The 24,186-nt window shown below is 47.5% G+C and overlaps 1 protein-coding gene across 3 annotated transcripts in view; it reads left to right on the top strand.

Moving 5' to 3' along the window:
- The first annotated feature begins 739 nt into the window (after positions 1 to 739).
- The window catches only part of GRIN2C (glutamate ionotropic receptor NMDA type subunit 2C), an 89,329-nt gene continuing 65,882 nt past the window's right edge, over positions 740 to 24,186 (top strand). Inside the window, exon 1 of one of the 3 annotated variants that reach the window (XM_081184525.1) lies at positions 740 to 2,087. Coding sequence is in view for 1 of the 3 variants with exons in the window: in XM_081184524.1 (XP_081040650.1) it covers positions 989 to 1,029 (41 nt within the window). In the remaining 2 variants the exon portion in view is untranslated. Of the gene's footprint in view, positions 2,088 to 23,347; positions 23,389 to 24,186 lie in introns of those variants that run through there. The other 2 variants (XM_081184524.1, XM_081184526.1) reach the window with 2 other exon arrangements.

A 24,186-nucleotide genomic window follows, 5' to 3' on the forward strand; every position in this document is an offset into this window, starting at 1 on the left:
TCTCAGGTGTGGTCACAACATCCATATGCAGACTGATTGAGAAGAGCTCTCTGTGCCAGGTACAACCTGCATCAGAGTTACAGGAATCAGCAAGAGGCCAGGCAACTTCCCCAAGAGCGTGTATATGGCTAAAGAGGCAAGAATTGTCCCTGGCCAGGCTGTTGCGCTCTCAACCCTTAAATGAGAGATGGGGAAGCCATGGCTTTCCAAAGGTTCCTGGGCTATCCAGTCCTACAATCCCAGACCACACTGGCCATGCCAGCTGGGGCTGGTAGGAGTTGGAGTCTAACAAGGGTGGGTGGGCACCAACTCCTCGCACCCAATGCAGAGAGAGGCGCTGATGGAACCGATTTACCTTTACCAAAAAGAAGAGCCCATGACACTAGTCCTGAAGATGCGAATACTGCGACGTGTGTGGGGTGCATGCCATGCAAACAAGGCTTCATCAGAGTTGGTAAAGGGACCAAAGTCGCCCTGCCTTCTGTCTTTCCTATTAACAAACTAATGGCAAAGCATCTCCCCTGCCCATTGACTCCGTTCGTTTGCCCCCCCCTCCAAATTAAAAGCCTCCTGACCACGTGACCCTTAGTCCTGACGGGGTCCAGGCGACAGCTGGAGGCTCCTGACTCCGAAGGCTTCGGAGCTCTCCGCCTCCTCCCCCTCCCTTTTGCGTAGGAGGGGCGGGGGCGGCTCCCCCTCCCTCCAGGACCCGCCCACGGCGCCCTGCTTAAGGGCCGGGGTCCGAGCGCCCTTAAAGGGACAGGCTGCGGAAGAGGACCTTGGTGGGACGCCAAGCTCTTGGCTGGGGAGCAGGGAAGAGCGTGGGCTCGAGGCGCGGCGGGTAGCAGAGCATGGCAGGAGCGGCGGGAAGAAGGAGGGGAGGTGGCCAGCCGAAGGGCACAGGCGAGCTCCTGCCGGCTGGAGCTTGGGGAGAAGAAGGGAGGCAGCGGCGGCTGAGCGTCGGGGGAGCGCGGGCGGTACGCCGAGCATGCGAGGGCTCCTCCGGCCACTCCGCCGATTAGCTCGCAGGTGTGTTCCGCGCTGGGATCCGTCTGGCTTCTCCCGGTCCAACCGTGGGTGCGTGCTGGGTGCTTTAGAGCCTACGAGGCACCCTCTGCCTCTTCGGGCCGCCTATGGGCGCCGCACGTGGGGACACCTCGGTCTTCCGACGGCGCCGCTTCTTTAAAGGCGAGGTTGCCCTGCGCGTCCTTTCTGGGGAAGGGGGGCGATCGAGAGGCGGACCGAGGCCACCGGGCGAGCGGAGGCCAAGGCCACTCGCCCGCTTCCCGCCCCGAGCGCCCTCCCTCTCCCTAAACTGGGAGCGGTGCCCGCGCAGACGGAGCGAGGCAGCTTTAATCGGAGCCACCTGTCCCCCTCCTGGGACTCGCTGGCCCAGCGCCTAGGCGCCAAGTTGCAGGAGGGTTCAGGCCGGGTTAGAGGGGAGGGGAGGGGATGGCAGCCCGGGCGGCCCCGCGCGCACGGAAGGACATCTGCCCGATCTTTGTGCCAGCGCCCTGCGCAGCCTTGCTGCTGTCTAAGATCCTCTCCGCCGTCCCGCCCGCCTCCTCCTCCTCCTCGGCCGCGGAGATGGAGAAGAGCCGCGGAGGGCGATGAAGCGGGCGGGAAGGAGGCACTTGCTGGCATCCCGGGCGCGCGGCCGTCTCGCCTCCTCCAAGGGCGACCCTCGACGGAGGGCAAGTCCTCTGCCTTGCTAGCCGCCGCCGCCGCCGGCTGCCCAAGTTGGATCTCGCCACCTCCCTCGCTCCAAAGCCGTTGGGATCCCTCGGTCCCGTCCCCCCCGTCCCCACTCCTTGCAAGGATACGCTGGTGACCCCCGCCAGGCAGCCACGGAGAGCCCTTCGCGCCACTCGTCTGGCTCCGTGGTGGCGACAGGGAAGGCGGGAGAGGACGCGCGGAAGAAGGAGCCGAGGGTCGCTTATGCCTCGCCCAGCCAGCCGCCAGAGGGTTGGCGAGCGGACAGGGGGGCCGACCCCCGACAGCACCCCCCTCTTCCCGAGACCGCGAGGAGCCCAGACGTGCCCCGGAGACCAGGGGATGCAGCCCTCCGCCGCCGCACTTGCCCTCTAGTAAGTAGCCCCGGTTTGTTTACTTCTCCCTCCGCCGCCGCAGCAGCAACAGCGGCGTCTGGCTAGTAAGTAACCCGAGAGGCGCCCATCCCGCTGCCACCTTGTCAATGTCACGCCTGGAGTTGTTCCTGGAGGGCTTTGCGCAGCGCCAAGTCCGTGGCGCTTTCCCCAAGTTCTGCACCCCCAAGAAAGAACTCGCCCTCCCTTTAAGAAACAACTCCCTTTCCTTGCTATCCCTCTCTCTCGCCTTCACTCTGAAAGCAGCTCCCATCCATCCACCCTCCGGGTCGTGTTGGGAACGTTTCCACGAAACACCAAGGTTGGCTTGGTTGGAAGGCAAGAGAGTTTGGTTGGTGTGTGTTTGTGTGTTTTGGCGCTCGCTTGTTCTCCCCTCCTAAATCGCCGAGTGTCGGTATTTTTACATCCCCCCCACCCCCCTTCCAGCACCTTGCGTAACATCGCATCAGGCAGGACACTTTGCATTTATTTTTGGTTAATCCATATGCGACCTTTTTAAGCTGCATTTTTTGCCTCGCTCCCTCCCTTCTTCCTTCTTGCGTGTCTGAGCCGGAGCCCGGGAGGGAGGGAGTCTTGTCCCGGTGACAAATGGTCCTCTCTCCCTCTCCCCCCCCCCCTCCATGTTCCTCCTGGGCTTCTGGCATTTGTCTACAAACGATTAGGGTTCTAATTGGTATTGATAACGCTCTTCCTCCCTCCCGCCCCGTCTCCAACTGTTGCTGCGGGAGGAGCAAAGGGGAGAAAGGGGGAAATTACATAAGAATGCTATGAATAATACGGTTTCTACTAATAAGGCGGACATACATTAGAGCATCGGGGTCTTAGAGGAAAGGTAGCTGTTGGGAACGAAGTTTTTTTTTGGGGTGTGTGTGTGGCGATTATTCACGCGCATCCGGAAGTTTGGGGGGAGAGAGAGAGGGAGACCTTTTGGGGGTAGAGGAACAAAAAGTCAGACAGGATAATGGGGCAGAGTGTGGCATGTCATGGAAGTACCTTCCTGAGGGGAAGAATTACATCACCATCATCATCTTCTCCCCTCCTCAAGTATCCTTGGAAGCGCTACAGAAGTAGATTCTCCTGAATCTCTCCCCCTGTTCCTTTTTCTCCTTCTGTTCTGTAATCTCAGTTTTCCACTTTGTCCTCTGTATATCAACAACGTGCACTATTCCCTGCTACCCAGTTCTAACTAACTTTCCTCCCTTCCTTTAGTTACTGTATATTCTCTTGAACTTGGCGGTGGAGTTGTTTCCTGGAATGGGATCCTTATAATGCAAGTGATCCTTCTAGCCCAGTTAAAAGACATCAGAATCTCAATCGTGGAGGAGGGAAACCCGTGATTCACTCCATCCTCAGATTTAGGATTTTTAAAAGTTTGTAGCTTTGGTTAGTGCGGTGCGGTGGTTAGATTATGGGGCTAGGACCTGGGAGACCAGGGTTCAAATCACAACCCAGCCAAGTTGGGCATCCTTGGGCCAGTCACTGTCTCTCAGCCTAACCTACTTAGCAGGGTTGTTGTGAGGATAAAATAGAAAGGGGGGGTAACCCCCTTGAGCTTATTTTCAACACATAACAGTAGTAAATAAACAAAATATAACTCTCACACAGATAACAGGTAGATTTAAACGTACAGATATTTTAAGGAATTTTCATCATCCACAAAATTAAGGGGAGTTAAAATAATTTCCACTGACAGTTGTGTGTGTTACCTGGAGATACGTTTTGGGAGGAGAGGAAGGTGATAGTAAAGTGAGGTTTATAAATAAGGCCGTTTTGTTCTCCATAACCACCTGCCATGACGTGATATGAGTGGCGAGAAAGAAACTGAATCTAAAATGAAATATTCTCCAGGTTGGTTGGATATTTATTTTTTTAATGGGGGGGGGGATCATACCATTAAAAAGAAAAGAAAAGAACAACAAATCATACCATCAAGTAAAAAACTGAAAACTGAAACCTTAACATGGGAGAAAAAAGCAGAGTTAAAACCTTCTTTCATATATTAAAGATGCATTAAAAGCAATGCAGAATTGGAATGTCTTCACCCGCAGCCTGAGCACTGACAGGGATGGGGTTAGTCTCACCGCCTTTGGAATTAGAAACTGGAAACTCTGCTCCTACTGGAGGTTCTCTTCTGCAAGCTCCATGGATATACAAGGGAAGGATCTGTTCAGTTTCCATTCATTTCCACTGGAACTCTTTGCTGCTGTTCTTGGGGTTTTCCTTCTCTTCCACCTTTCTCTGTGTACTCTTTAGCAATCCACAGTGTGTGTGTGTGTGTGTGTGTGTGTGTTGGCAAATGCAGCACCAACAAAAATCACTGTTTACGGCAGCACCAACAAAATACGGCTGCAACAGGTTTGCCTATGTATATTATAAAACAATATGCTTGAAAGGTGTTCCCTACAAACGGAGCTTTGCATGCAAAATGTTGGGAGCTGTGATAAGGTAGATGTTCTTCCTCTTCTTCCTCCTCCTGGGAAAGAGAAATACGCAGTACTGGGTTTTGAGGGCTTTCTCAAGAAGCCATCAGCCTTCACTTTCCTTGAGCTCCACAGAGGTGAAAATGTTGCCCTTCCATTGCGTCCAATAGCAAAAAATCTCTCCGACTTCAGGACCAAGGACCAAATCTGCTCCCACATTTCATAAGGTGGCGGTGGGGACATAGGCCAAGATTTGCTTCCACCTGAATTTATTCCCTGCACCCACGGCCTCTGCCTTGTTTGAAGAGGGAATGTAGTAGCTCTGAAATGCCTTGGGGCTGACCACCCTCAGCATAGCAGCAGTGACTTCCCAATCCTTTCGGCTCATAATCTCCCTTTTAAATAATTTTCCTAAATAAGTACTTATGTGATGCTTATTTAGAGGGCTTTAGGAAATATGGATTAAAGAGGCTGTTTTTTCCTCCCTCTTTTTAATACATTTTTAAAAAGTACAGCCAGAGCAGGGGGTGGGGGCTGGGAATCTGTAGCATGCAGGGAAACTGGACAAGGAGGCAGGGAAGCAGGATCGAACCATCACCACCGGCTCTTCCTGCTACGTATTTCCTGGGGAAAGAAGAGAGAAGGGCAGCACTGGTGATGTTCTGTGTAGCCACAGCTTGAAACTGACAGAGGGAAAACACAGCACAGGAGTCTATACTTGCTTACAACTCTCATTCTTGAAAGATTTCCTTGGGTCTTTCTCGTTCCCTTGTAGTTTGGCAAGACTTGGATCTCTTGACATACCAGTAAAAACAGGAAAAAGGTATATTTGAATTTAGCACATTCGGAGCCTCTTGGTCCCTTTTCCATCCATTCTGTGCTCTGGGTTGAAACAGCATCATCGTGGAGAGTCATCTCTGAGACACAGGGGTGATTGGAACTGCTTGATTCCAGCTGCAGCCTGAGATGGGTGCATCAAGCCTAGATATTTACTGACTTTATACATTTCCTCAGTAGTTCATCTTTGGGTTCTGTTTTGCCGCATTCCCTCCCCGCACAACAGGGAGGAATATCTTACAATTCTGAATTGCTGGTCCTCTCTCAGCTCTTCATATCTGGTGTTCAAATTTACTGTCCACATTCTCCTGCCCTTGACATTACTGAAATGCTACTAAACATTTCAGGTCTCGGCCTTTGAAAGAGTTAAGCAAACACAATTCTGTTTACGCTCACTAAGTGCCATCCTTGCAACAATCTCCAAATCACTTTAGCTCCAGACACTTGTGACTTCTTCAGCCTTCATCACACTTTGCAGAGCTAGGCAGGGCTTTTTCCCCAGCCAAGACTCAATTTTGGCACCTCTCAGTGGGTGCCATTCCCATTATAAGAGAGGCGTTTGTGGTGAGTTTCAGCACCTCTTCTTCTAGAAAAATAGCAGTGGTCCTGTGTCAGTTGCGTGGTTCTGTCCTCAACAGAATGCTTCAGAGAAATTGCTCGTCTCGCAGCTCCTCTGTGAAATGGCTACGTTGCATGTAGGTTGTGTCAAGGGATCCCGATACAAATGCAGGGAGATGGACAAGTGAGTGGAAAGCTGGAGAAAGATCTAATTGGATCTATGGAAAGCAACCCTGATCACAACCACCCACCTGCAGCAATATTGTTGTGCTTGTGCTTCCTCTGTACAGTGGTACCTCAGGTTACACACGCTTCAGGTTACAGACTCCACTAACCCAGAACTAGTACCTTGCGTTAAGAACTTTGCTTCAGGATGAGAACAGAAATCGTGCTCTGGCGGCGCGGCAGCAGCAGGAGGCCCCATTAGCTAAAGTGGTGCTTCAGGTTAAGAACGGTTTCCGGTTAAGAATGGACCTTCGGAACAAATTAAGTACTTAACCCGAGGTACCACTGTAGTTGAATATCGCACAGCTCCATGCAGGTAATTGTGACGGGACAATCTGGAAAAGATGTTGTGTCTATGTGGGCAAGTAGCCTTTTCACGGGTCTCGCAACTTCCTGTTGTTGTTGCTGCTGCTGCTGCTGTGCAATGCGTTGCAGCTGCCCATTGTTGTGCCAGTTAAACAGACCGGCACGCTAATGGAAATACCGTTTTTTACATGACCACCCCTTGGAAGATATTAATTCAGTTAATGACTTTTCTCTTTTGCAAACAGTGGAGGCTATCAGTGGGGGTAGTTTTTACTTGTTTTATGGTGTGTTTGTAAATTGCCTTGAGATGTGTGTAAAAGGCAATCGATAAATTAATAAATGATGATGATTGATAAGAATAACAGAAGCCTTAGCTGGCAGTATCTGCAGCTGTTCACAAGTACTGAATATACTTTCCCACAAGTTCCCTCTGCATTTGCTTGATCAGGGATATTAACAGATCAAAACGGTTTTCACGTGAGAGAGGCGCTTCCCGCATGGAAGCTGCTTACACAATTCCTGTGAGTAGTTCATCAGCTGTGATGAATGCTTGGTGGCTATTTTGATACAGGTATGTTCAGCAGAAAGCCACAACTGACGGTGCAGTGGAATAGATGCCTTGTCACATTCATATTTGACAAACTGCACATGGCACCCATAAAGTTTCCTAGGCAGAAGTGATCTCCATGTTAATACCTTTTTTCTGAATTGCCTTAAATCAGGAACCCCCAGCCTTTTGGAGCCTGGGATACACATCTGAAATCGAAGAAACTGCCATGGGCACCTCAAAATACCCATTTTACAGAAGGAAATCTGACTACTGAAGACACAAATGCCAAACAACAGGCAAACACCTATACCCCCAAAATAAAAAAGATAAAAAGCTGCCCCCCAAAAAGCATCCCCCCACCCCAAACAAACAAAATAAATATTTTAAAGTTAAAAATAAGAAGGAGCAGTGGAAACCTTGGTGAACACCAAGGGATGTCTAAGGGTGCAATGGTGCCTATGAGTGCCATGCTGGGGACTATGGTCTTAAATCTTTATTTCCCATTCTCTAGGTATCTGCCAAGAAAATGTGCGGCAGGTAGTTACTGGGGACAGGGCCTTTTCAATGGTGGCACCCTAGCTATGGAATGCTGTCCTCATAGAGGCTTGCCTGGCATTCACTTTGTGGTCTTTTGGGCACCAGGTGAAAACTTCTTTTTATTTCTTTTGCAGGTTTTTTAAATTTTAAAACCTGCTTGGAATATCTTCTGGTGCTGCTTGAGAGTAGTCCTCTACTAATTCTAATCTCTGCTGCTGAAGTTTTTATGCTTCAGCATTGTTGTTTTTTATTAGATGTCTTACCTGCCCTTCACAAGTTCCCAGGGCAAGCTGCAACAGTGTAAAACAACAACGTTGGAGCCAGCTAAATTGCTAAAACAATTTACAATTAGAAGCATAGAGGGGTGCCCTAAAATACAGGTATATAGTGTGTCAAAGGCCAGGGTAGGAAATATTATTATTATTATTATTATTATTATTATTATTATTATTATTATTGCTACTACTACTCCACCCACCTGGCTGGGTTTCTCCAGCCACTCTGGGCAGCTTACAGCATATCTAAAAACATCAAGCATTAAAAATCTCGCGATACAGGGCTGCCTTCAGACGTCTTCTAAAAGTTGTGTAATTCTTTATCTTCTTGACACCTCCACAGGGAGGGCGCCACTACCAAGAAGGTACATGTTTAGTATACAACTGAACTGATTCGCCTTAGTGCGCCATCTCAACCTGGCGTGAGGTTTGTCTCTGCCCCAGACAAGCCAATAATTATAACCAAGGTTTTGTTCACCATTTACAGCTTGTGGTCTGTCTGGAATGAGACAAACCTTGAGCCCAGGTTCAGATAACATTCAAAGCTTTGCTTGCAGGAGTGCAGCAACAGCAGCAGGATCAGAGGGACAGCAAAATAGCCACAATCTCCTCTCCAGCAGCTTGGGCATTTGTGCTAAGCCATGGTTTGGCTTCACATCATTTGTCTCTGACTGAATATGGCGTTGGACCCTGACTCTTAAGCAAATAACATTTTCTTGGCAAAGATGACTTCTCAACAGAATAGAGGCTTCTTTCACCTGCCCAGTTGGTGGAAGTAAAACTTCAGAATATTATCCTTGGCTAACTAGACTGCCTTTTTAAGCAGGCAACAATTCTTATTTCAGGGCAGGTCTATGTATGGAGCAGAATGAAGTGGCAGAGTCCTGCAGTTTTAGAAGTGACTGTACCACTCCAGATCGCAAGGGTGGTGGTGGGGGACATGATTGGATCCCCTCTTTTAGAAAGCAAAAGCCCTCACAAGTTACTTTGCTATTTAAAACTGCCCTAGGAATAAGCTGGGCTGTGTAAACTTGATTTTTAAATTGTATATGGCGGGAGGGGCGGGACATTCACAAATGTGCTCTGAAACAGTGCAATCACTTATACCATCTTGTTCTGCTGTACTTGTTGATTGAGCCTCATTCACACAACAGCTGTGTGTGCCTGCCTCACATTTGTTTTCCTCTCCCCCCCCCCTTGGAATGAAGAACTGAGATTGTATGATTGACTCGCCTGTGGCTGATTTGTGATTTGAGCCCGGGCTGCAGATCCCAAGCCAGCTGCTGCCTTTACGTGATGGGTTTTGGAAATGCTGAGGAAGATGGATGCCCTGTGAAGTTGGGGGGGGGGGAGGGTTTGAAGTTATTTCCATGAGCTGGGCTAGCCATGAGGACCCAGCGGTATGGATGGAACACTGATCACAACTGCTTCTCTGTATTAACTGTATCAGTTAGGTTCCCCTTTGCGCGTCTAATCTCAGAATGACAGGAAGACCTAATATCCCTATTGTTTAAGAATCTCTGTGTGAAACTTAAATGGGCTACCACCCCCTGTGCCCACATGAGTGGGAGAGAGGATTATTCCATGCAGCAGGAAAATGTCTCAGCCTTTTCTCACTCCTTACGAAATGCTGTGATGTCACAGCATTCCGTAAGGATTGGGGCAAGTGATGTGACGTTCCCTTGCATGAACTGGTCCCGAGACTTTTCTCCCACTTATGTGTTTTCTTGAGGGGTAAGACACATCCTACAAGAGAGGATGAATCCTTTTTCAGTTCTACCTCTCTTTCAAATTAGAACCAGTGAAGGCGGTAAAGGTCCTGTGCGAGTGCCTGGAGGCGGTTGGAGGATGGATGGCTGCTAATGGATTGAGGTTGAATCCTGACAAGAAAGAAGTACTGTTCTTGGGGGACAGGGGGCGGGCTGTTGTGGAGGACTCCCTGGTCCTTAATGGGGCAACTGTGCCCCTGAAGGTGCGCAGCCTGGGAGTCATTCTGGACTCACAGCTGTCCGTGGAGGCACAGGTCAATTCTGTATCCAGGGCAGCTGTCTACCAGCTCCATCTGGTACACAGGCTGAGACCCTACCTGCCCGCGGACTGTCTCACCAGAGTGGTGCATGCTCTAGTTATCTCCCGCTTGGACTATTGCAATGTGCTCTATGTGGGGCTACCTTTGAAGGTGACCCGGAAACTACAATTAACCCAGAATGCGGCAGCTAGAGTAGTGACTGGGGGCAGCCGCCGAGACCACATAACACCGGTCTTGGAAGACCTACATTGGCTCCCAGTACGTTTCTGAGCACAATTCAAAGTGTTGGTGTTGACCTTTAAAGCCCTAAACGGCCTTGGCCCAGTATACCTGAAGGAGCATCTCCACCCCATTGTTCTGCCCGGACGCTGAGGTCCAGCGCTGAGGGCCTTCTGGTGGTTCCCTCACTGTGAAAAGTGAGCTTACAGGGAACCAGGCAGAGGGCCTTCTCGGTAGTGGCACCCGCCCTGTGGAACGCCCTCCCATCAGATGTCAAGGAAATAAACAACTACCTGACTTTTAGAAGACATCTGAAGGCAGCCCTGTTTAGGGAAGTTTTTAATGTGTGACATTTTAATGTATCTTTAATCTTTGATGGAAGCCGCCCAGAGTGGCTGGGGAAACCCAGCCAGATGGGTGGGGTACAAATAATAAATTATTATAATATCATTATTATTGTTGGTATCCATCTGTCTCAAGAGACCATGGAGAGCACCTCCAGGGATGAAGTCAAATTGCTGCATTAGCAGCACCAAAGGGACCTCCCCTAGGCACAAGCCTGGGCAGTGTGTATGGAGGTCCTGGGCTGCCCAGACATCAAGACCCACCCTCGACCTCACTGATGTGGTCCAAAGGAAAGCAGGGCAATATTCTTGGCACCAGCTTGGCTGCAGGAGCTGCCAGAAGAAGGCATACAAGACACCATCCAACCATCTTAGGGACTCTACTCTGGATTTGTGAAGGGTTTTATTGCTTAGCCCTTTCTTCTCCCAAAGATACCCTGCAAGGCAGCAGAGGTTTAGGATCCTAGATGGTCTGCCTTCCCAGGTTGATGAGCCCCATCTGTCCCTCACTTCTCTCTACAGCACATTCAGAAACCTCATTCTTGACTGTTGGGTCCAGTATTGGTCTCATCCGCTCAATCTGCCACATCTTCGCAAGTCCCTAACTCGCTGAGGGTTTGAGACCCATTGGCTACCCTCACCTGGTTTAGCCAGCAAGTTGAAGCTATTTCCAGGGTGTGGCCACTGTCATATACTGACAGCTTCTAGGAGCCACAGGTGAGAGCTGTGTACAGGGTGGGGCCCAAAGGGGGACGAACCACCCGAGAAGGAGCACAACATGTCCCCCTCTAGCAGTATTACACCTCCCCTAACACCCCCTACACTTTTTCAGTAGGGAGCAAGATTTGACTGGTGCTGTAGTGAGTTGGTTTGGGTTGGTTCGGTTTTGCCCAAACAACTGCAAAAAGAAACGTCATTGTTTTGTCTGTTGTGTGGACTAATCCAGCCTTAGAGGTGGGGTCGAAGTGAGTAAAGGACGATGATTTGACTAGGGTCTGGAGTTTAGGTATGCTTGTTTACTTACACTCAGTGAAAGAATTGTCGTCTCTCTGCTGGTATATCAAAGGGAGAAAAACAGAGAGAAGCGGGGGGGGGGGGGCTTGGTGCTTCTAGTGCTACTTTTGGTCCCATCTTTGTTCGAAAGGGTTGTTACTGATTGAAAGAAGTAGATCAGTTTGTGCCTTGCTACTAGTCAAGAGGACACAGGTGGCGCTGTGGGTTAAACCACAGAGCCTAGGACTTGCTGATCAGAAGTCGGCGGTTCAAATCCCCGCGACGGGGTGAGCTCCCATTGCTCAGTCACTGCTCCTGCCAACCTAGCAATTCGAAAGCACATCAAAGTACAAGTAGATAAATAGATACCACTCCGGCGGGAAGGTGAATGGCGTTTCCGTGCACTGCTCTGCTTCACCAGAAGCGGCTTAGTCATGCTGGCCACATGACCTGGAAGCTGTACACTGTCTCCCTCGGCCAATAAAGTGAGATGAGCGCCGCAACTCCAGAGTCGTCCATGACTGGACCTAATAGTCAGGGGTCCCTTTACCCTTTACCTTTATTAGTCAAGAGGGTAATCGGGTCCTGCAATGAGACATTGCAGTGTGGTACACACCTGTTCAGGGTGCTAGACCACTTGCTCCATTCCATTCCTCCCTCTCCCCCAGCTTTTCATTACTAAGAATCCTGTGGTCGCTGAGCATGTTCTGTTCTCAGTAGTCCATTGGGGAGATTTCTCTCCCCTTTATCTTCCCCTCAGTAGTGGCAGGGTGGAGTTTCAGAGCTGCCCTCTTGGCACTACCAGTGCTGCAGTTTACCTGGGATTAGGGTGGTGTGGTGGTGAGGTTGAGGCTGCAGGGGTGCCCTGGTCTAGCCAAGTCTGTGTTCCTCCTGTCCATGGGCCCACACAATCCTGACCTTCCAGCCACCCTGCCCATCTCCATCTAGGTCAGCTTCATTGATGATGGCAGTGTCGGGAGGGAGGCTCCTCAGTGCAGCCCAGCCACACAAGCTGCTACTGCTTTCCCCTAAATGTATTTCGTATTTCTCCAAACCCCGAGGGTTATCCCAGACATGCCGACACCTCTCTTCTGTTTCTCGGCAGTCCCATTTGGGCTGCATAGCTGATGGCGCTCGGCACTAGAGTTTGTTTTTTATGAGATTTATAAACCTGCCCATCACCAAATGGTCCCAGGACAGGGTGCATACATTATTAAAATCAAATTAAATGCAATCTAGGCAGAAACGTACCTTCCATCTAAAACATTAAACCTACTGCAAGTGATGGACAAAGTTTGCCTGCTTTTGCTTGGGATGTCCTTAAACCGTGGAGTGTTGTCAGAACTTCAGGACCTCCCCTGAACTGGCCCCTTTTCCAGGGGTTTATTAGAGCAGGTGAATGTTGTGATCTCCATTATCTGCTTCTTACTTATCTGAAGTTATTGATTATTCCATAGTATATGTTGTCCATGAGCTTTTTAGAAGTGTTGTTGCTACAACACTTCAAACTTTTCATATTCGCAAATTCTGGATGTCCTTCAGAATGTCTGGGTGTCGAGAGAACATTGTGTCAAGCAAGTGTTATCGCCACACTTTCCAGTGCAGTTCCCCATCACTTTCTTTATTGCCAAAAAGCCAGTTTAGGGCAGTGGGGTTTGTTACGCAAGAGCAGCAAATCAACTTTGAGTGTGCTTGTCTGGATTTTCTGCAATGTGATTGAATTCCCCTTGAGCTTAGCACCATCAGAACTGAAGAATTCAGAGACCATCAATTTGTTTGGAGTTCCAAAAACAAACACACAACAAGCTCAGAGTCCTGCTGCACAAACCAGGTTACTCTCCCCTTGCCAGCTTTCTTAATTTCAGGGGAAGTCACTTCATTGTTGCCACTGCTAAACATATGTGAATTGGAAATCCTAGCTGATCTACCTCAAATTACCCAGAGATCTACCACTAGATCATGATCTCCCTTCTGCCTACCCCTAGTCTACAGAACAGAAGATATATATACTGGTTAAGCAGTAATTCCTCTCCCTGTGGAATCTTGGGGCTGGTAGTGTTCTGTAGGCGGGTATTTAGAACGTCTAATGGGATTTTTGCACACTGTGAATCCCAGGATTCTTTGGGAGGGGGCAGCTATCACAGTTCAGCTAATATAAAGCCAATCTCTGTATGTAACGTAGATGTTGCCTGCAGGCTCGTGAAGGATGTCTCCCCAAGCTTTTCTTTTCTTAATGCTCCTGAGGGAGAGAATTGGGGAAGGCACTTTCACAGATCAGGGGTGTCCCCTTTGAATAAGACAATGGGTGCTATTGAGATTCGGAGTGCCTGTGACATTGCGTTGCAAGCTCAAGGTGTTCCAACTGGGTGTGAATTATAGAGACTGCATCCCAGTGCATTGTAGAGCCAGTGCTCTTGAATCAGAAAACAAGGCATCAAGCCTTTTCTCGGAGGTGCCCTTTCCCCAGGTTCTGACCACTTGTTGTCAGTCATGGCACTCTGGTGCTCTGCAAGCAGAGCTGAAGGGTTCTTCTGGCTGGATTTCCAAAGTCCCAGCAACGTACTGACCTCAATTTAATTCTGTATTTAGAAATGGAGATGGCACCCTCGTTCTCTTTATCCTGTCCTTGGCTGTTGTGTGTGTGTGTGTGTGTGTGTGTGTGTGTGTGTGTGTTGCAACTTGGCACTTAAGGAGATGCTACTGTTTAGCCCTGGAATAGTGTGTATTTTAGAGCTAGTTGAATTGATCTTTGCATTTGCCCTTAAGAAGTCGCCTCTTTTGTATTTTATTTTTTGCAGGTTAAGGGGCTGCTGTGAGATACAGGGGACAGTGAGATGAGGAAAGAGGTGAACAATCTGGCCCCAGCCCAGCAAAGCACTCAAGTATGATTATTAACATTATGCTTGTGAATAATCCCATTGAAGTCTGTGCTTAGTTTAAGCACATGCGTAAGTGCTTTGCTGGATAGGAACCAGGGTGCGCTGTACCTTAGAGCAAGGTCAAAGAGTTATAGCGCACCTTTAGCAAATTTCACAAGGGCGACCCTTTTTGGTCCGTATGAAGCAATCATTTATTATTAGTATTTTATTCAAAGAATTTCATTTATAAAAAGGTAGAGTGACCAAAAAAGAAAAAGAAAAAAGTGAGTGAGAATGGAAAAAAGGGGGGGATACTCCATTACATTTCCATACATTAGTATATAGATGTTTATAATCTTTTTATCCTAATACACACATAGTTATCAATAACCAAATATATTCTGTGTAAACTCATTCCAAATATCATTTATCCAAAGAGAGTCTGCATTTATAAGCTGCCCATTCATATGTTGCCAATATTGTCATGTTGTCAAGTCATTGATTAAGGGGAATTGTATCTTTATGCTTCCAATTCATCAGTATCTGCCTCTTGGCCACCATTAGGGTGCATAGAATCCATTTTCATTTTTGGGCACACTGCGATATCGCAGCCCCCCCAAAACCACCTTTTTTAGGGCGAGTTCTCAGCATGAAATTGTGCACTTAAAATGGCCACTGTACTCTTGTGCGGGGAAATGGGATGTTCCTGTTTTTCGGGACACTTGTGGTGTATGCACACACACACATGCCCCCATAGCTCAAATGACATTTCATGTATGATATGTTCAGGGAATCATAACATTACTTTTGTTGTTCATTTCTGGTTTTCGATCTATCTCTCTGGCTCTGGATCGTCATCTTAGCATTGAGTAGCAAACTTAATGTTATGAAGGAACCATTGAGTTTCCAATCTCCTTTTCACTGTCTAACATTAATATGCTCAAACCACCTTGCTCTGGTGAGCAACCTGGCCGCTGAATTCTGCACTAGCTGAAGTTTCCAAACCATCTTCAGAGGCAGCCCTATTCTTCTTCTTCTTCTTTGGTGATCACTCATAGTCGAGTAAGATTGTCTTCCATAAACACGGTTTTAACAATGAGTCGTAAGGGACTGTGGAGGCCAATTCTGGATCCACACATCCTTCCACAGTGGGGACATTGGTTTCCGGGCGGGAGTTGATCATGGTGAGAGTTTGCCAAGCATGCCTTCCTCTTAGCACGTTTCTCCCTTGCTTCCTGAGTTGCGTCCTGAGTGTCTTCAAAGCCCATGACACCTTTGGTAAAGGCTGTTCTCCGCTTGGAGCGCTCGCAGGCAAGTGTTTCCCAATTGTCGGTGTTTATACTACGTTTTTTGAAAATTTGCCTCGAGACAATCTTTAAACCTCTTTTGTTGAATACTAGCATTAGGCTTCCCATTTTTAAGTTTGGAATAGAGAAGTTGCTTTGGAAGACGATAATCAGGCATCCGCACAACATGACCTGTCCAACAAAGTTGATGTTGATACTGGGGATCTTTGCTTCTTCCAGTACACTGGTATTAGTTTGCCTGTCTTCCCAAGTGGTGTGTAAAATGTTTTGGAGACACTGTTGATGGAATCTTTTGAGGAGTTGGAGATGGCGTTTATAAGCGGTCCATGTTTCACAAGCATACAGTAAGGTTGGTTGTACAATAGCTTTGTAAACAAGCATTTTGGTTTCCTTGCGAATGTCCCAGTCGTCAAACACTCTGCACTTCAATCGGCAGGAAAGCCACGAAAGACCAAAGTCTGTCCCTGCTTCTGTGATACTTGAACGTTGGCTCTTCTTCTGTTAAAGATTAAGTCCTGGTGTCAAGCAGGCTGGTTCCGGTGTGCATAACTCTTCTCACTAGTCAGAGGTAGCCTTGAAGCTGAAGATGGAGCCACAAAGCAGCTGAAGCATGATGCAGGAGTTTCTGTAGTGTTAGTGGTGCATCAAATCTGATACAGAAGAAACTTATTAGCCTCTATGGGGAGAAAGTGCTGCCTACAATGTGTTTAAATGTCCTTGAAGTGAAATTAAAATGGGCGAATCTTGGATTTAAGAGACTCTGGGCCTCTTTTTTTTTGGTGTGTTTTTTAACTGGTCTCAGGCAGTTGATGCCATAATCACCATGAATTATTGATCACAGGGCTAAAAATACTTGGAAATTCACAGCAATGAATAGAAGAGCCTTTCCTACCAGCCCGGCCCAGCCCAGGCAGGGGGGCTGGAGTGTGTAAACTTGAGTATGTCATGTTACGATGCCTTCACAAATTTGATGCAGTCACAATAACCGCGAATGTCAGCTCTGAGAAGGTATCAGGTGTCTGTTTGTATTGGCTTCAATGCCTTCTCCATTTCCCCATGCTGAGGTTGAGGAGGATCGGGCAGGCACTAGGACCTAGGAACTACCTCCTAGCTTAAGACGCTTGAGAAACTGGCCCAGGATAGTAGCATCATTTAGCTCCCACCTTTTCTCCTTGCTGAGAGCCAAATATTTCTTCCCCTTGCTTCTGCCATCCCAATACAACTCCTATACGTCCCCGTGGCAGGCCCCCTTTTGGCCCATATGTGCTGAGGACCGACATGTCTTATGCTCATGCAATGTGGCAAGAAATATGAAGCCTGCATTGTAATAGCACTGATACGCATCATTTCCTGCTGGCAGAATGGGAGATCTCTGTTCACATAATCTGGATCCTCCCTTTTCTTAAGTTTGATGCTTCTAATTTGTTATTGCTTAGTCGTTTAGTCGTGTCCGACTGTTCGTGACCCCATGGACCAGAGCACTTCCACTGCCTCCCGCAGTCTGGTCAAACTCATGTTCGTAGCTTCGAGAACACTGTCCAGCCATCTCTTCCTCTGTCGTCCCCTTCTCCTTGTGCCCTCCATCTTTCCCAACATCAGGGTCTTTTCCAGGGAGTCTCCTCTTCTCATGAGGTGGCCAAAGTATTGGAGCCTCAACTTCACGATCTGTCCTCCCAGTGAGAACTCAGGGCTGATTTCCTTAAGAACGGATAGGTTTGATCTTCTTGCAGTCCATGGGACTCTCAATGCTTCTAATAACAAGGGGTTATGTACACAAGGGTAGCTGCGGCTAGAAGCCCTGCAACCCTCGCCAAGGGTAGGAACCGCCTGTGGCTGTTTGGTGCGCAAGCCTAGGCTGTCAGGGCTGGCTGGCCCAAAACATTTTGCCGCCTGAGGCGCAAAGGACAAGATGGCGCTCCCCCTCCGCCATTCGTTGTACTAAGGCCAACCAGATGGACAGTTAACTCTTAATTCAATGTCCGTGTTGAGACAGCATCCTTTGCCACACCTGAGGGCAGCAAGTTAACTTATGGAGAACAGGGCAGCCACCTTACATGGCTCAGTCCTGCAACAGAGGGGAATGTCTGGTGGTTCAGAAGGAATAGCTGGGGAGGAGGCAGCTGCTATTGCCACCAAAGCCCTCAGTGGCCTCACTCTGCATCTGAAAGGGTGTGAAGGAGGGTGGCACATCAAACAGGCTACAGTTTACTGTTGCAGATAGGTAGCCGTGTTGGTCTGCCATAGTCAAAATAAAAAAAATTCCTTCCAGTAGCACCTTAAAGACCAACTAAGTTAGTTCTTGGTATGAGCTTTCGTGTGCATGCACACTTCTTCAGATACCTATACCTAAGCTCATACCAAGAACTAACTTAGTTGGTCTTTAAGGTGCTACTGGAAGGAATTTTTTTATTTTGGCTACAGTTTACTGTAATTCTAATTCCTGTTCCTAGTGAATTAATAAGGACCTTGATGTACTACTGAATTGTCCTGGCTGTTTTCTCCTTTGGGTTCCCCACTTAGGCCTTAAAAGCCTATCCTCTTTTCTTTCTTTTTTTTTCCTGTGCAAAGCTCAGATGCATACTTGAGTACTGAACCTTTTATTATCAAATTTTCATTAAAAGTTTTCTGCGTAAAATACAGGAACATTCAAACTAATCTAAAGAGGGGGTGGGGAATGAAAGAGCAGAAGTAAAGAGAAAAGAATAGAAAGGAGGGGGGATGTTAAAAAGAATACAGAGCCCTCTGTCAACAATACATTTTAACTTTTATTCTATGTCATGAGGGTGGACCCTCCCAACTCTCACCTGGGATCCTCGCTGTCTTCTGCCTAATCTCCCACCTTGAAATATCTTCTCTTTAAAAGCCTATCCTCAATGCTAGGCCATCCATATTGTTTTCCTTTTAGGAAGCAGCCTTATATCATGTTTAAGACTCTTTGGCCATCTAGCCCAATATTGTCTCATCTGACCTACGGGACCTCTCTTAGGAACTCAGACAATGGGGCCTACCCGCTATCTCACCTAACTAGAGATACCAGTGACTGAACTGGGTGCCTTCTGCATCCAACACGTGGTCTACCACCGAGTTATGGCCCTTCCTTGGTGTCAGGTATGAAGGCGGGGGAGACCTACCTACAATGCTTCAAGGTGCTCTTATTTTCTATTTGGCTGGCTGGTTCCTAAAAAATCAAAATGAGGTGAATGAGAGGGGAGGGAACAAAAGAGGCAAAGTTGGCCTTACATTAGGGTTGTCCATCTCTTTGCTTTACCTTGGACATTTAACAGCAGCCAGACTGAGGACACCATTTAGGGAGAAGGAGGTTGGGAGCAGACACTTCTGGTCTTCAGGCTGCATGTGATAATTCCTCAGGAATATCCATGTCTCTTGTCACGAAGTATTCTAATTTATCACAATTTTATTAAAGCCAAAAAGAGTGAAAGGAAAGGAGGAAGCGCGGAAAAGAAGGAAAAGCCCATCAGCTCACATTCGCAATGCAATAACCATCAGTTCATCCGTCTTAGTTTACACATAAAGCTCGATCTATGTCATCCAAATGTCCAGATAGGTATCCAAGTGAAGTTAGCCTTTATAAAAAGTGGTTTGAAATTCAGCAAGGGCATTGAGGTCTTCTGATAGCAGACATTTAGCCTTCCAGGTTTGAAGTAGAAATCTCTTAGCGGCCCATAATGGTTCTGAACACCCTTTTTCATTGTTATGAAGTATACAAGTAACAAAAACAAATGCTCTTTGACGGATTCTAGATATAGGCTCCAAGAGCAGATCTTCAAACCTTGTTCTGCAGTTTGCACTACCAACCTAAAAATCTACCCGCCCCCCCTCAGCACATGCATTTAAAAGAGTCTGAAGCAGCCCCCCTCCGCCTGACATGCAGAAATGAAGGCGCTGAAACATTTTCCCCTTCATTTTGTCTCTGTGCCAGGGGAAGTTGATACAGTGGTACCTCGGGTTAAAAACTTAATTCGTTCTGGAGGTCTGTTCTTAACCTGAAACTGTTCTTAACCTGAGGTACCACTTTAGCTAATGGGGCCTCCTGCTGCTGCTGTGCCACCGGAGCACGATTTCTGTTCTCATCCTGAAACAAAGTTCTTAACCCAAGGTACTATTTCTGGGTTAGCGGAGTCTGTAACTTACGCGTCTGTAACCCGAGGTACCACTGTATTTGCTTGGAATGCATGTTTTACATGCATTATATTCAGTGCTCTTTTTCAGGGAGTACACTCAAGGGTACACAGTAATGGCACCTCTTTTTCATTGTTAAAAAATGTGGCGCTTACTGTAACAACTTCATGGCAAGTATCGGCACCTATTTTTCTAGAGAAAAAAAGCACTGATTATATTAGATGCAAAGTCTACTGCAAGGATAGCCAACCTGTTGCCCTCCAGAGGCTGGGCTAAAACTCCCATCATCCCTAATGAGCCAGGGGTCCAAAGATCCGCCTGGCACGCACCTCCCCTGTTGCCCAGTCCCAGGCATGCAGGAGGGTGGAGCCGTCCGCCTGCCTCGGCGTCTCGCTGGCTCGGTCACCCCCCAAACTCACGGCGCAGAGCCTCCCACAACAGAAGAGCCTGCTGTGGTGCTCTGACCGATGGGCGGGCTCTTCCTCGGACTCTTGGGCCCTGGACTCTCGGCCTGGCACCCCTGAGAGCCCGGCGCCCGGGTGCCCCACACCCCTAGTGCCTATGGCTAAGACGGCCCTGCTGTCATGTTTTGAACACGCATATGATGAACAGAATGCACCAGGGGGGGCGGACGGACAGGTTTGCGCTCCCCCCATTTCCTCCTTCCCAACTTTCGCACATTCATCCAGTATACGTGCATGGAGCCTATATGCATGCAGGATTGCATGACTTGGAGACTTAAGCACAAACCAATCACCCTGATTGCACCGCCTTGTGTATATAACTTGCAGAGATGTAGACTCTGTGCATACAGAGCTGATGAATGCATGTGGCTGGGATTGTGTGTTTGTGTTTGCAATCCTCCTTCCTCTCATTGTGTTCATTGCACACTGCTCTAAACCAGTGTTTAAACATGCCACATTTAAGCTAGAGATAAGGATGGAAAATGATCCTCACATTTCAGCAGAGGTGCAAATCTTGAGTGTCCAAAGCACCCTACAAATCTTAGGCCAAAGCCTAATACAGCCAACCCTTTAATTGACACATCTGAATGTTTTCTATGGTGTGTGTATGGGGCAGGGTATCAGATATCAAATCCCTAGAGAACTTCAGGGAGTCTCTAGTGCCTCCCCCCGTTAGGATTGACCCACTTGCATTGGTGTTATTCCTCCCTCCCCCGGTTGTTTAGTCTGCTCTTCAGAACTCCTCTCTTCAAAGTGTCACAGAATGGCTGCATTGCTATAATTTGCAACAGCACAGAGTGCTTTCCTGATTTGTGCCCCCTGGGATACGCTGAGGATGATACCTTTCCGTGGAGATAGGCAGCCATGTGATTGTCATCATTAATCCCTGCTCTCCAGGCTGCATATGGATGAACATGTTTTGAGAAGAGTTATAACGCCAGTCGCACTGTGATGGATTTATTGGCTCTCGTTACTTTCCAAAGGAGGCCCTGCCATGAGGTGAGGCGAGGCGGCTGCCTCAGGCAGATGATTTTGGGAATTGCTAATGGTGGCCGTGTGGGGAGATAGACAGATTGGGCCCATCCAGGACCATAAGGTGGTGCTGTGCAAACCTCATCGAAAGTCATTTCTATGGGACTTGTCCAGAAGAATTTTCTAGTAGAGTGGGTGACATAGTATTTTGTGTGTGTGTGTGTGATGTATTCCTCTCTAGAAAACAACAGGGAAAGCGTGCAGGGGGGAAATCTGATATTGCACTCATTCACTCACCACACCCAACTTAAATGCATTAATTCATGCTCTGTGCATAGAACTTACTGTGCATGTAAAACAAAAGGATTTACTGTGCATGCATTGTGCACAGAACCAGATACTTTTGTTTAGTGTACAGGTTTGAATTAACGCATGGAAGTCAGGGATGGGACCCCATCTAGCGTTGCCATATTTTGAAGAGCAAAAAAGAGGAGACATTTACTGACTTAACTATGGATTGCTATGATGGCTCTACCCATGAAAAAGAGGACATGTCCCATGGACATGAATCTTACTCTCCTATTTCCGCACGTTCCTTCTTCCTCGGTTGTTATTTGAAAAGGGCTTCTACCGTTCTACCGTGTTGCATCCTACTCTTCCTCTAAGAAGCAGCCCAGTTCAGCAGACCTGAGATTATCCTGTTCTCTGCCCCCACCCCAAATATATGAATAGTGAACATTTTCTATAGTGCTTATATAGCAGCCCCATCCATACAGAAAGGGACAGAATCGACAGGCTTGAAGGCTATACAAACTTAACTAAGAGCAAGTCTCATAGAACTCAATGAGGTATACTTCGGACATGCATAGGGAATGTGCTGTGAGTTCCTTCGTACTGGAAGGAAATGCCATAAGCAGACTCTCTTAATCACCTCTGCTGGAACAGCATCAGAGGTAATTATCTCCAGTACAATCATTACAGTTGGTATTAATAGTCGAAAGAACACTTGGGGTGGGGCAGAGAGCACTTTTTATGCATACCATTACAGATGTGAAGTTGGGTTATATCACCCCATTCATCATTTTTAGCAGTTGCTCAAATTTTAGGAGATCTGCCCCGCAATATGAAGCAAATGTACTGTGAAAAGCGTTTATCCAGATTTTTTTTCTTTTAATTGTCACAAAGCAATTTCTCCTCCTTCAATTATAATTGAAAATAGGAATTTTAACATGAATACTTGGAGGTGCTGCAATTTGGTGAAAGAACACAGAATTATATGGGTTTCCCATCATTCCTGGCATCCCCAAAGATCTCAGATTGCAACGTTGAGAAAGACCTTTGCCTGAGACCTTGCAGAGTAGACAATATCGCAGAGCTGGTGAGCATCTGACCCTCCCGATTTTGCTGGAATCCCTGACTATTGGCTCTGCCAGCTGGGCTGATGGGAGATGCTTAGTCCTGCCATACCTGGAGAGCCCACAGGTTAGCTACCCCTGCAATATTGAGTGGTTTGACTCTGTGCAAGACAGATTTCATTCATAGGATGAATCACCGACGGTGTATTCTGCACTTTGATTGAGTTACTCCATGTGCCACAGCTCTGTACTTAAATAATAGAAGAATTAAAAGTGCTATGGTTTGGATGCCCCTAAAGCAGGTATGTCCAAAGTCTGTTTTGGGGGCCTAATCCAGCCTGCTGGTTGATTTAATCTAGCCCCTGTAGCAGTAAAATCCTTTAAGAAGCTTAAAAAACTCCTTTATAAAGTTCTACAATTTCAGTCGGTCCTCATGCATGTTCACTTCATCAAATCTGGCCCTCTTTGAAAAAATTTGGGCTCCCCTGCCCTAAAGTGTATAACACAGTCACAACAAGTCCTTTGATGTCAATGTTAGCTGTTGTAACTTGACTATGGAATATTGACTCCACATCAATGTTGGCAAATTCTGTTTTGTTAGTGTTGGACATTCTCTCTCTCTCTGTGTGAGAATCAATTGTTCCAGAAACGGAGAAGTTGTTTAAGGAATCATCAGAAGGCTGAGATTGTTTTTTCCTATGCAAGGACATTTTCTGTGGGAACTGTTTCAGGTTAAGAACGGACCTCCGGAATGAATTAACTACTTAACCTGAGGTACCACTGTAATTTGTAGCTGCTTGTAAGTCTCTTGCTTGCGCCTTGTGGGGAGAGAAGCAGAGAGAGAGAGACTTGGACTCTTGTTGGACTCTTAAGTATGCCTTTACCATGGTAGTGGTGAAAGATTGCATATATTTGCTACTAATACGCTTTTATACCTGTCAAGTAAATTTCTACACTTGACTGAATCTTTATGGCATCCATGAGTGTTTATTGTCTACTGTGTGTATCTTCAACCCCAAGGAAGGAGCTGCGTTGAGATGTAACTCTGCTGAGTATGGATACTGGCACACATGCACAGCGAAAGTGATGCTGGACCCATTCCTACTAAATCATCCATCAGAGGTTGATGGATTGATCCATCAATTAGTTTACGCAGTTCCCCTGGCAGGGGTCTTAATGCAGGCCTGCAGCAGTGTTTCACTTAAGCCAGATGAAGTCTGGGGTCTGGGTGGCACTTAAGAAAACAGTGCAAAAGTTAAGGGGATAGTGCACAGTACATGAAGAGTGCAACGCAGATGACCTAATATGTTTGGCTTCACTAATGCAGGGAATGGCTGCCAGATTCAAAAGCACCCCTGCTAGAATATGGTTTGAGCCCAACCTAGTTCCAGAGAACGATCTTCAGAGTGTGTGCATGACCTTCTAGTATCCATCTTCTGAAAAGAAATTGGGCGTGGTGGGCAAGTGCTGAGGATTGTGTTGGGAAGCGCCAGGAGTGCAACTATCCTGGGCCCTGCCAATGCCCTGTTTCCTCCAGTTGCTTTTTCAGCTAAGTGCTTGCATCTGTCTAAATGGAGCCCAGCAGGCAAAGGTCCGCCCAGCAAGGGATGTTCTCCCCACAAAGCAGCGCTGTATTTGGAAATCCAGTTTTTAATTACAGTTGGTGCTTCCAAGACTCCTGCTGGCAGCTGA

This window comes from Podarcis bocagei (assembly GCF_964188305.1).
Source record: "Podarcis bocagei genome assembly, chromosome: 2".
Classification (NCBI taxonomy): domain Eukaryota; kingdom Metazoa; phylum Chordata; class Lepidosauria; order Squamata; family Lacertidae; genus Podarcis; species Podarcis bocagei.